The 12862-nt window shown below is 35.2% G+C and overlaps 1 protein-coding gene and 1 long non-coding RNA gene across 2 annotated transcripts in view; both read right to left on the minus strand.

Moving 5' to 3' along the window:
- Positions 1-12215, minus strand: part of LOC123547382 (max dimerization protein 1-like) — a 36589-nt gene extending 24374 nt beyond the window's left edge. The window contains exons 1-5 of the mRNA XM_045334432.2: positions 12055-12215; positions 11835-11925; positions 10802-10831; positions 10380-10494; positions 1397-1577 (exon numbers count right to left, since the gene is read on the minus strand). Coding sequence (XP_045190367.2) covers positions 1397-1577; positions 10380-10494; positions 10802-10831; positions 11835-11925; positions 12055-12112 — 475 coding nt within the window. The 5' untranslated portion in view covers positions 12113-12215. The remainder of the gene's footprint in view (positions 1-1396; positions 1578-10379; positions 10495-10801; positions 10832-11834; positions 11926-12054) is intronic.
- On the minus strand, positions 7539-10372 carry LOC128559567 (uncharacterized). Its single transcript, XR_008372468.1, has 2 exons — positions 9818-10372; positions 7539-9203 (listed from the first exon to the last, which is right to left on the minus strand). It is a non-coding gene; the product is annotated as an uncharacterized LOC128559567 (long non-coding RNA).
- Positions 12216-12862: the final 647 nt, after the last annotated feature.

The raw sequence follows: 12862 nt of genomic DNA on the forward strand, positions 1-12862 counted from the left end.
CTGAAAATTTGACAATTTTTAAGTCGCTTTTTACAAGGTGTTCAGTTATCTAAATTTTTCTAGAATTTACTCTAGAGTTTGTTTCCTGGTAAAACAAGACCCAATATCGTGATGAGGAGGTGCAATGGCCTAACTCCATTCGGGCTCTAGCTCTAAAAGAAGCAGGCCTGATTCCAGTGGGCTCAAAGCTCTCCAAGTAGTGGGCTTTGCTCAAGAGGGGCTCAAATAACTCTTTGGGCTGTAGGCCTAACTCTAGTTCGACTCAAAGTGCTCTTTGAGTAGTAGACCTGATTCAAGCGAGGCTCAAAACACTCCTATTGTAGTGGGTCTGACAGTGACCCTAGTGGGGTTCAAAGCGCTCCTCTGAGTAGTGGGTCTGACACCAAATGGGCTCAAAGCGCTGAGCAGCCTAATAGCACTGGGGTTCAAAGTGTTCTATGAGAAGTAGACCTGACCAGTGGGTTTTGAAGTGAATTTCAAATAGTAGGCCTGACCCCAGTGTGTTCCTTTAAACTTCATGCAGTGGGTCCGACCCCAGTTGGGTTTTAGGCAGGATTTTGAATATTCAGTCTAACCACAGTTAGTGGGGCTAGAATCACTGAGTAATGGACCTTACAACAGGCTGGTCTGACGTGGATTTTGAGTAGTGACCCTAGTGGCCTGACCCTAGTGAGGTTAAAAGTCTTTGGGCAGTGAGCTAGGGTCCAAAGCAGTTTTTGAGTAGAGGACAAAACTTTTGAAATGAGCAGTAACCCGTCAGAAACTAGTTCAACTACCTTTCATGACATGTCCATAATTACATCACAATTATATATGGTAAAGGTGTAATTTGAATCTTTATAATTCTTGGAATTATAGATGAAATTATCAGCAATGATTATCGAAAATTTGTCTATTGACATCATCAGCGTCTTCAGTTTCAGCTCATTTTCTTCATTATTTTCTTGATTCAGCATTATTACTTTTATATAATTTCTAACCGATGATTAAATAACAATTACGTGGAAATAAATTTGTATTAATGTGTTTTTTTTTCAAATAGAAAGTAGAACAAAATTTTGCTAAATGTAACATCCTGCAGAAATTTTTGTTTGATCATCATTCTGTATTAACATGTTGAAGGGAGATATCATCAGTACGTAAATGTTGTCATCAGTACGTATATGTTAACAGATTCAATACCTACTTTATTTAAAATTTGTTCTTTGCAAGTACCTAAAAAAACCTCCTCTAATGAATCTGAGGTCAACAAGATTAGAAAAAGTATGTCTGATAAATTTTTTTCTATAAAAAAAAGTAACACTGAACAAAACAACTTGACCTGAGATCACAGTCACCCTACTGATCAGCACATAGTGTCAGAGCAGGCTGTAAAATTAAAAAGCATGAATGTTACCTGTCTCTGAGTTGGAGGAGGTAGTTGAATTAGTAGATGTACTACATTCACTAATACTTCTTTCTTGCCGCACCCGATATTGCCCGTCCGAAAGTTGGTCTAATCGCCTTTGCAAAAATCTCTGTTCCCTGCGCAATTGTTCCCGCTGAGTTATTGTTTTTCTTTCTTTATCTTCTAACGTCTGTAAAACAAAAAAAATACCCCTCTCAGGTCAAATTAAATCTTAGATTAGGGTCTACAAGATTAAGGTCTATGACAATTGTGAATACAAATATCATAGACTGTTTCACGAGCCTAATAAAAGGGTAATATTTTCATACTACTCCCAATAAGGCTATAAAAAAAAAGAGTTTAAAATTAAGCCTCAAAATGAAGCCTTGTGATTGGTCAATATCAGAACTGCTCTCAGACATAACCAGTCAGATCTTGTTGCGTTATAACAAGTTTTCAATCTAAGTTTTGAAACTAAGGTCCCTGATAACCATATAAAATATACTGTGTTGTGGACATACTATTTTAATCACAAATTTTCTGCACAAGGATAAAGCTCTGAAAGTAAGCATGCTTCAGTCGTATTTCAGTCCAAACTTGCAAAATATTTTCCCAACAGGAACATAAAGTACTGTACCTTTAGCCTGCTGGCAGCAAGTGATTCTGCCTTTGTGACCAGTGCAGACCAAGATCAGCCTGCACATCCATGTTCGCTATTCAGTCAGAAAATTTTCAGTGAACACCCCTTTGAGTAATGAGTGGTACTGCCCAAATTGAATGATGTACCAGTCCATTTTAGAAATTTTGCAGGCTAAAGATTAACTCTGGTCTAATACAAATTTGATACAAAACTGTTGATGAGTCTTAATTTAAAGCTCAACACAGTACAATGAGGCTGGATATAAAAGCGACAATTATGTTACTATTAAGTGGCTTTAGTCACACTGTACTTAATGTATATTTTGGGCTCTTTGATGTATGCTATTAAAGTGGTGTATCTTTTCAACTACTTCAAACCAGACATACCGGTACTTTCAATATCAGTGACCATATCAAATATATATATATGCAGTAAGTTCCCTTTGAAAGTAATTACAAATTAAAATACAATATTTCTAACTCAATATAATATACATAATACACATGTACAGTTTCTGGCAGTCAGATGATCAAACTTAGGTGAACTACAAGGAAATAACTGAAAATGCTGATAATTGGGCTGTAAACAAGTTAAAGACATACCACAAAATAATTGGATTTGTTTGTGTTACGCATGGTTTGCATTAAAAAATGAGAAAAACAAGTATCTCCTGACATCTTAGGCCCATGAAGACAATGTGTTTTAAATGTCCAAACATATTACTGAATGAATGTAGCAGTATGCACAGTATTTGATGTACATGTCCTGTATATTGAGTTTAGATCCCACTTTAATTTTTTCTACAGTGTAAGATAGTTATTTACCTATGTTTTTAAAATACAAATGAAAAGTGACTGACTGAATAAGTTTGCAGACGAAGTTGTGAAACTAATTGATTCAGGGAGGGTTTAAATTTTCCACCTGTCATGTTGCAGTATAGCTGCATTTTACAGGAATTATCAGAATTACATTCAGGAAGTTCATATGGGACGGAAAAAAGGTCATTAGGTTGTGGTGGGTCTTTAAAACTGGTTATGGTGTTGAAATCCTCAAGCTATAGATGCAGAAAAGCACCAATGACATAAAAAATGTGAGGGTTGTGGCCTAAGGGGGAGCATTTGATTCTTGTTTCTTAAAAATAGCAAGCTGGAATAGACAGTAAAATCTGCTGCAGTCTCGACAATCCGTTTCCACTGTGCAAGTACCCTGTATGAAATCAGGAAGCACTCATAAAGCCTGATAAATAAAAGCTGTATGGGTAGCTGTGTTCTTTGAATGTAGCTTTTTCCTGCTGCACTTTAGTCTTTGTTTTTTTCTTCTTTTTTTTGTGTTCAAGAACTTGTACCGAGTAACTATAGACATGCAATGAAACAATGTAACATAAACAGGTTTAGGCTTAATGGCAGACTGAGACTCAGGACACAAACAAATAATTCTTCAAAACCCTCTATCTACAAAGCCATATAAAAATACAAATTAAAACCAGCAGCACCAGGCTATCAAAGCTAATGATGTTGACATAAGAGAAGTACTGATTATAAAACCATGTCAGAGTATTGATCCATCACTGACACAAAAGGAAATCAATGGCCATCTTCCTAACATTAATTAAATAGGCTTGAAAGCACTGCTAGGTTTCAATACCAGAAACAAAATCCATTGATAATGCCCGCACACAATAAAATTTCTTTTTTTACATGGTGAATTTACTTAAGTATCAGCTAATACAAGCTGTTTGAATGTCAGCTGAGAATAGAACAACTGGAATCAGAAATATATTATGTAGGATTATCTGACAGCTATTAATATGAACTAAGGCAAAGCCTCAAAGCGAGCTCAAAGAAATCGGATTTATCTAAAAAATATTATGCATCATTTATTTGTCACAAAGAAACTATTCACTAGTCACAAGAATTCAGGAGAACCTATTCACTTGAAAAAGTCTATATTTAATGTCACCATGCCTATAACAGTGAATATCATACACTGCAAAATTTATGGGAAGCCGGTGATACGGTGACGTCATTACCGCGTTCCCGTTTCTTTCTGCTTATTAATGACATTTTTTCCATTTTCTGGCCGATGCTTGATCTTTTAAATGCAAATAATATTTTTTTCAAACAACTGGAAATCATTCTTTCATTTTTGTTGAGTGATGAATAATTTTAGCAATTGAATGAAGTTCTGTATTCACTCCGGAAAGAAGTACTTCCTGTGAGCACCAGTCCGCTAGGGTGCGCTTTTTTAAAACTTCCGACGAAACTTTTCAAATCCATCACCAAGTGTGAAAGTATACTTGCGTTACCGTAAAGCTCGATTCTCGAGCAGGCCCTTTGGGCCTGCTCTTCGAGCTCGCTATTAATATAAAAAGATAAAATGTATCACGCTGATTAATCATCTCAATTCAGCGAAGTTATTTCCTACATCAGGTTTGGTTTATGTCCTTTTTAAAAGTACTGGAGCCAAAGAGACTGGGTACCCAATGTTCCCATTTCATGCGCGGATCCAGCTTATTTTCTCAGAGGGGGTCCGACACCACCCCATCCAGAAAATTTTGAAATTTAGCGCTTCATTTTCTGTATTCTGGGGCATTTTAGGACACCTTTCCACTGCAATTTTATATACAATATACCCCTTATTTTCACAGTTTTATGTGCTTACCTGTTAAATTTGGGGAAAATGCATGATAAAATCAATTTTTTCTTCAAGGTAGAATTCTTAGTTTCTTTTACATAATTAATATAAATATGAATTATGTCGGGGTTGTATGAAGCAGCAGCCGCTTTGAATTTGGTCCTAATATTGCCTTTTTCGAAAAAAAAAAACAATATTCTTTCCTTCTTCTCTTCTTTCCTTTTTTAAGGATTTTCCAGAGGGGGTCCGGACCCCCGGTCCCCCCCTCTGGATCCGCGCATGCATTTTACTGACATCTTGTTACTCAACAGTTTAACTAATGACGTAAGAGTGCCCCATAATTGTACAATCTCCTGGATCCAAAGCAATATGTCATAAAATTCCTACATGTAACAATGTATCAAAATGCAAATGCTCCCCAAAAAGAACTTTTGTCTGGACCTGACTGAGGACACCAAGTACGTACGTAGCCACCATATTTCAAATGATATAAATGTTTGACACAAGGAAGAATCAAAATTTAGACATGTCATGTATTAAAATAATAAAGTGTTAAGGAAATGATTTTAAGGATATGAATGAAGAAATATCATTCTACTTTGAAGTCGCGCGACTCCTTTCACACGTCATGTGCAGTGATTCATTGTTTATTTCCCTACTTCATTGAAAACATGCCTACACAATATTTAAATCCTTACTGGGTAATCAACAATTCAGTATCAATTAAGTATTTTATAGAAACCAGGAATATCCCCAGTCATTTAAATAATTTGAAAATTCCAAGTTTTTATACCAATTAAATGCATTTTACCCAAATAAGGAAATGAAAGAACAAAGATTATACTTCATTTACATGAAATTAACATTAAATTTCCTTGTCATTTTCTGAAAAGGACTGTTATACATGTCTTTGAAAATTTTCATAACTTTACATTTTAAAGACGTATTTCCAAATTATAGAAAAAGAAATGGCGAAACTGGTGCAGCACATAAAAAGAATATAAACGGCAATAAGTGAATTTTAAATCTTTCTTAAAAATATATTAGCAATACGACATTTCATATTTGCATACCGTATTTTGGTGATAAAATTCTTGTAGACCACCAAACCAGGAAAATAAATGACTTGGTTAATTGGTAATCAATGTCACAGTTTTTATTGTCCCTTCAATTACCCTGTCAAATGACAAGGTCTATATGATGTTGAGGAATAACATTAACAGATCAGGCTGTACTAACTCATAGTTTTTTCAGTACTAGGTCACATTAAGTAAGTAACAGTATGGAGTTCATCAGCGTACAAAGATAAAAATGGTATTCCAGATGGTCTTTCATGTATCATAATATAAAGATTGAAGCATTTAGAAACTTTGGGAATCTGTAACCAGGAGCCCATTTAAACCATGAAAAAATAACAGTGGTCAAATATAATATTTTCATACATTTAACAGACATCTCCTCTGCAGCATAAAAAGTGAATATAAACTGCTTCTTTGTTGCGACGAGGTGATGATATAGCATAATGTCCAATTGAAAACCTTTGGTTTAAGTGCTAGAAAACAATACAACTTTTAAGAATATTTCTCCATTACTGGGAGGTGGGATGTGGAGGTGGTAGGAATATTAAATGACCTTGCTGGTACATGTATTAAACAGACATCAGAACAGTCGATCTGAGGCAAATGTTCACACCATCTGTGTTCAACTGACATTATATGCAGAATGGTAAGGTTTTAAGCAAGTAATTATATTTTGTATGCTTGAAAAATCAAAAGAGAGAATAAAATCTTTTCCCATTATAATTGCATGTCTCATAATAGCTACTCAACAACTGTGTTATATGTAATAGTTAAATGAAGATTAAACTGATTTATCTGCTATATAGTTCACAATGTACATCTTCCTGATATATTTCAATATGGTAAACTAGGCAGAAGCATATTTACAAGCCAGTGACTGTGCTCTGAACACATTCCTTATTGTCAATATTTTAGGATTATTTATTTACCTCTCCCAATGGCTTTCACTGTCTTCTGAATGTTTTATTTCATGTATATATTACAAAAAGTAAGACTCAGAATCACTGCTCTTCACCAGCCAGAACTGAGGCTTTACATAGAAAGTGCTAAAACTTACAATGAATGGCCCAATCTGAGTTCAAAGGTAGAAGTCATGTACATTCAAACTTTAAACCTGTTCATGTATCTAAAACATTTGCTGACTCATCAGAATTTTTTCATTTTCAGAAGGAGATATCTCAATATGGGTATCTATGTGTATCTGTAAAGATCAAGATTAGATGATAGTACAAACAATAGGGACATGTAACGTATCTAATGGCAGATAAAAGCGAAACTATGTATTGGGAATATCTGAAGTAAATCAAAGTCATTTGACTCTCGCCAACCAATCAGGTGTTAACATGTCACTTATTCTTCTAACAAAACCTATGTATATAACTCTGCACACATGACTTTTTACGCACAATCACCCATGCCACTATCATTGTCCAAAACGATAATTTAAACGCAATAACAATAGTTTGGTAATTGCTCTCGGCTTTCAAGACAGAAAAATTACTCTGCAGGAATGAAAATCAAAAGAAACTGAAAATTCCCTTTCAGTTGTGTCACAAGGGCATAGCCAATTTGTGTCATTTCACACCAGGACAATTGTTAAAAAAGTTTTGTTCAATAGCATATCTCTCTGCACGACTGACTGTAACTACGCACGTAAATTGGTCCTTTACCGACACTTATATTTATTGAAATTCGACGATACAATCAAGATTTCAATAATTTAAGTACAAAGAGGGAAGTTCAACACTATGTATACCGTTAAAAGTAATTTTCTCACGCTAAGTTATAATTTAGGAGGCTGGGTGTTTAAGAGATTCAGTTAACCTCATTAAAATCAACCTTGGACTTTTAAAATCACAAACAACCCCAAAGTTTGGGCATATATCGCTTTTTCATAAACTGTATCTATGTTAAATTTTAACCAGTTACCACTTGGGCACAAAGGTGTTGTCTCAATCACGGATTCTTTTTACCCTTTAAGTTTCTTTGTAAACAGAAAATTGTCAAAATCTATAACTGAGCCAAAAAATTGTATTTCACTACATTTAATGTCCATTTCAACAGTATTTAAGTCATAAAACCATGGAAACTGGATTGTATTCCCAGGCCATGGCACTGTACAAGCAGTGTTCCTTGACAAACAGAAAGTCAGTGTTCTCTACAAGGAACTGATAATGTCCCAACATAGATCAGTGGTGCAAGATGGATAAATAGAAAATGTACGACAGACCATGTCAAAGTATTTCTTAATTGCATTACAAGGCACTACTTACACTGGTGGGTTTTCCACTTACAGTGTTAAGGTGAATGATAAAAATTAAATGACCTTCAAAGTACTGAATGTAACAGTTATTATACTGTTATTGATAGATCTAACCAAATCTTAGCTAACACACTTCAAATCCCAGTGGGTTTCTGCGATTAGGGAAGCCTTATCTACTTCAAAATATTCAACTTAAATCCAAAATAAATCCAGGTTTTCATGTGGTTTCTGCAGAAACCTTTCAACATGCAAGCGCTTGTTGATAACAAAACAGATAGTGCTCAAACAAGTAAACTGGGAATCCATTCCACTGCCTTCTGAAAGTTATAGAGATAAGTGTTAGTTGTTAAACATTTAAATGCTTCTGGGTCCCAGCTCTGTTCAAATGCTTTAAAAACTGCCAAAAACTCAAGGAACAATTCTGCGAATCACAATATTTTTAAAAGAAGACAATTTATAATAAGAAGAAGTAACAGCGAGGTGGGATAAGGGTGGAAGTGGGGTCCATAGGATATGAGCCGATATGAAATGAGACTGCGAAACTTTAAACATGCATGTAGGATGAGTAAAGCACAATGTCAAATCCAAGATGGGACAACATGTATGCAAGTACTTAATTCACACTTTCATCAATCCTCGATTTTATCACTTCAAAGAAGTAACCACAACTATAGGTTCAGTATACTTCTGTGCAATCAAAAATGACCAGAATGGGATGGTACATCAGAATAACTAAAACAAAATATTTCAAAGATATTTCTGCCCAGAACAAAACAACTCTTGTTACGTTTAGAACTAAACATACTGTAAAGTACATGAAACATAACTTTCTTAACATAACCACCACATCACTGTCATACCCAAGATAGTTTTGGTTCTTGAGACCCCCATCCCCAACACAGTAATTTTCTTTTAACTGAACTGTTCAGTACTTAAAATAATAGGAACAGAGGTTAAATATCATTCGATGTTTTGGTGCAGTTTTAAGTACTTTGTAAGTAGTAACTTTGCTTTTATTTATAAAGCTTCAATCATTCTGCTTAACCGCAAAAAGAATGATGAAATAATTACACAAGTGGGAATATAGATATTCTATTCGCCTACATTTAAGACACTCCTGTCTTGAAATGAGCTCAGCTACTTTTATACTAACTTGTGGGAAACCAGTTATTTTTATCTCTTCCAATGTATGTCATGCACCTAAATTTAAATAAATGATTTATTTACACTTGTGATTTAAGTTTCGGGTTGTTCCTTTACTCTGGTATAAATATACATACAAGATATAAGTGACGAAAGACCCAAAGCGGTGCCCTTGCTTGCTGTTCATATTTGGGGTTCTTGCCTGTGGCATCCATTCTACAGACCAATTCTTTCGCAAACCTTTAATCATTTAAAGTTATAACCCCCACCCACCTTTACAAGATGTATATCAAACTTCAAGACACACAAGCACAAGAACTAACCGAACAGTGGAATAACTACTGCTTTTCATTAAACCTAATTATTGTTAAATGAATGACTATGGGTCCAGTTTGCTGCCACAGGCTAACCACAGCACAATAAAATGCTTTATTTCATTCAATTTTCATGAATATACAGATTTATGAGAAATGCATAAATGTCGAACTTAAAATAGTAAAAGCACAAATGACTGTTCTATAAATAGCTAGGTTTATAATATTATTCATAATCACTAGGCATTAATGCACAACTTGTGACCAAATGATGACGTTAAAATGTTTACCTAAACACGGAAAAAAATATCATGGGTTTTTAGCAAGCAGTGTCTCATTTATTTACGATAACCTCACCTGGTCCAGTGTTCCCGACTAGTACTAATTTGTTTCCTGTAACTTTCAACTTCCACACACAAATTTTACACATCCTGTATTCAGGCAATCAGTATGAAAAACATTTTAAATGTAGAGCTTGTCAAGGGATACAACTACCATCCTCTAGATGGGGAGGACACTACACTCTCCCCTGTTGGGATAGTTGGCACTCGGCGCTTTGGGTTAGTTTAAACATATTTTATTGCTTATATATACATGTATATACAGAAACAAAACCTTTACGATACAGTAAAAAGCAGAAGGGTTTGGCCCCCAGTTCTTACAACATAAGCGAGCGGCGCTTTGGGTTTTCAGTTCATCAAGAGCAGGTACACAACAGCCCACTGACCAATAATTGTGCAAACTGATGGAAGTATAATAGAGAGCGAGGGTGTTCTTAAACTGCCCTGCCTTAGTGCATATATAGTTGTAAAGGGTGAAAGGTACAAAGCGGAGTATGGACTTAAATAATCAGTCTGTTATATATACACCACAGAAGAAAAGTTCAAACTTGCATATGTAACCTTCTACACAAACTCACCTTGATAAAACTTTTAGCTTTCATTAGAAGACCTAAGGTTGTATGTCTGGATGAGTCTGGTCCCAATGGCACAATGTCTTTTAATTTCTCTAAGCAGTACCTTAAATTTGCTCGCCTGCAAATGTATTGTAATATCTGTCTTAAATTTAAATCTAGTTTACAAAAATTCAAAATATGCACAAAATATCAATTAAGAAGATTTGAACAGAATTGTGCAAGATATTTTCACTCGTGATGTAACAAACGAATTATTTAGGTTTTCCCTTCTGAGCTGTTAGATATAAATAACTTTGCTGTCAATTTCAATACACAGAGCACGCCCACCTGTCAAACCAGCTGGCGGAGGCCAAGGTTACTACATCTAATCAAAATACTGCAAAACTTGCGACAAAAAAGCAATACATTATGAAGATAATACTAACCTATTTTTTTCTAATTCGTTGTGTGTTGACCTGAAAATAAAAAGAAATTACTATTTACAAAAATTAAACCTACAAAGTCAATGAACTTGCAGACGAACTTCACTCGGTGCGTTTTTTCTCACCAATATAAGGGTAATGATTGAAATATCAATATAATTATGTTACTGAGAATTAATCTTTGGCTTTAAAACAAACTTCTCAACGAAATCTAAATATCATGGAACATTATACTTCTATTAGGAATGTAGAACACTGACACTAGCTCGATTGTAAACATGGATCGATGGCCGCCATTTGCAATCCGCCATTTTCTAAGGCATGAAAGTCATGCCGCTTTACGCGTGTGAAACTGCACATATACAAAATGCAAATTTAACAAATTATCTCATATAACGTTACTGTTTCGTGGCTATTCATTAAGCGACGGAAGCATGAGATGTCTGTTGGGGGACATCTGCCACTGGTCAACCGCCCGCGCGCAAATTAAACAATGAAAGGTCTGTGCTTGACAACGACCGCAATCTTGACACATCTTTAATGAAATTTTTTAATGCATGTAAAAAGAATTTAATAACTAGATAATAATGATAAAATAAGAATTTCCTTAGGTTTGCAGAAATAAGCGCTACTGTAAACGACAGAGTTCAGCTATGGACCGGTCTGTCACAACATGAAAAGTTCGTCTGCTAAAAAAATGTGAAGCAAAAGTATGACTTCGTCGGCGGCCTTTTTAACTGAACACAACAATTTCGCCTATCTTGACTTATGAATATGACAATCGCAGCCGAATGAAAACATTTTGAACTCTGAATCGCTGAATTTGCATTATTTTGTAAAACAGCCAACATGGCCGCCACACAAAGACCTATCCAATTTTTTTTTTGGATCACTATAATCCGAGTATTTCCACACACTATTCTGTACGTTTTTCGAATCTGTTGAACAAAATGTGCTCTTTGGTTTTCAAAAGCACCGATTATTATGCTAAATTTCATATTAAATAGACATCCACATTAATGAACCAGCTTGATACCTATTTCCCTGAGATTTCTTAGATTTTGACCTCTTCTTTGCACTATAATCGTCTGGCATAGGAAGTGTGGAAGCATATCCATGTTCGGCTTCTGAAATTTTAAAAGAAATTCACAAATAATCCATAAATCATCAAGAATTTCCTTAAGCCACGTAGGCAGATAATTTCCAAAATTTCGGAACGCTCACATAACATTCCTCAAAATAATCCATTTTCTCACCTCTTTCCCTTCTATCCAAGTACTCAGCTGCTTGGATGAGTTGTTGAATATTAAACATGATGAACTTAAATGAGATCGCACGGCAAATAAAAATTTTAAGAATTTCAAAGCAACTGTAACATTCGAGTGTCGATTTTGTTTTGACAGAAGATTTGTTTCGCATACGAAGTCCGTTTGTTTACCTTGATAGAAGCGACCTTGCTTTGTAACGAGCGATTTCATTGGCTGTGCGCCTGAAATGCTAGTACTTGATTGGACAAGTTGATAAACCAGGAGTATTTTATGCCACGGACACAAATATATATTCGGAATCAAATGCACGTCACATGAGTCTTGTAACTCCGCCTATTTCTGCAAATTGTAAACAAAGATCAGCTGTGCCCTTACAGGGTCAAATATATTTCTGTCAGTTATGATAACTGTCATAGTCTTTAAGTTTAATTCTGCGACATATTGCAGGTTGTAACTGTATTTTGGATTGAACTGCAAACGCAGACTTAAACATTTTTGAAGCTAGAAGTAGGTCATATTAACCGAGTTTAACGATGCCTGGGCTGAATATACGAGCAATATAACACACATTTTATTTAAACCGGTATACTCGGTGTACTTATGCCCAAAACACATGACGTATGATTTAGCCATTCGATTAGAACATTAAGCGTGTCTATTTATGTATAATATTATGGAAACTGACGCAATGTGAGACCTTTTGTACTACGTGTTCATACAAACTAAATTACTTAAATAATGAAACTGGCCATTATTGCGCAAGAAGAGGCCTAAGCGGACAAAATGACGACCGCGC

Source organism: Mercenaria mercenaria, chromosome 9, assembly GCF_021730395.1.
Source record: "Mercenaria mercenaria strain notata chromosome 9, MADL_Memer_1, whole genome shotgun sequence".
NCBI lineage: Eukaryota > Metazoa > Mollusca > Bivalvia > Venerida > Veneridae > Mercenaria > Mercenaria mercenaria.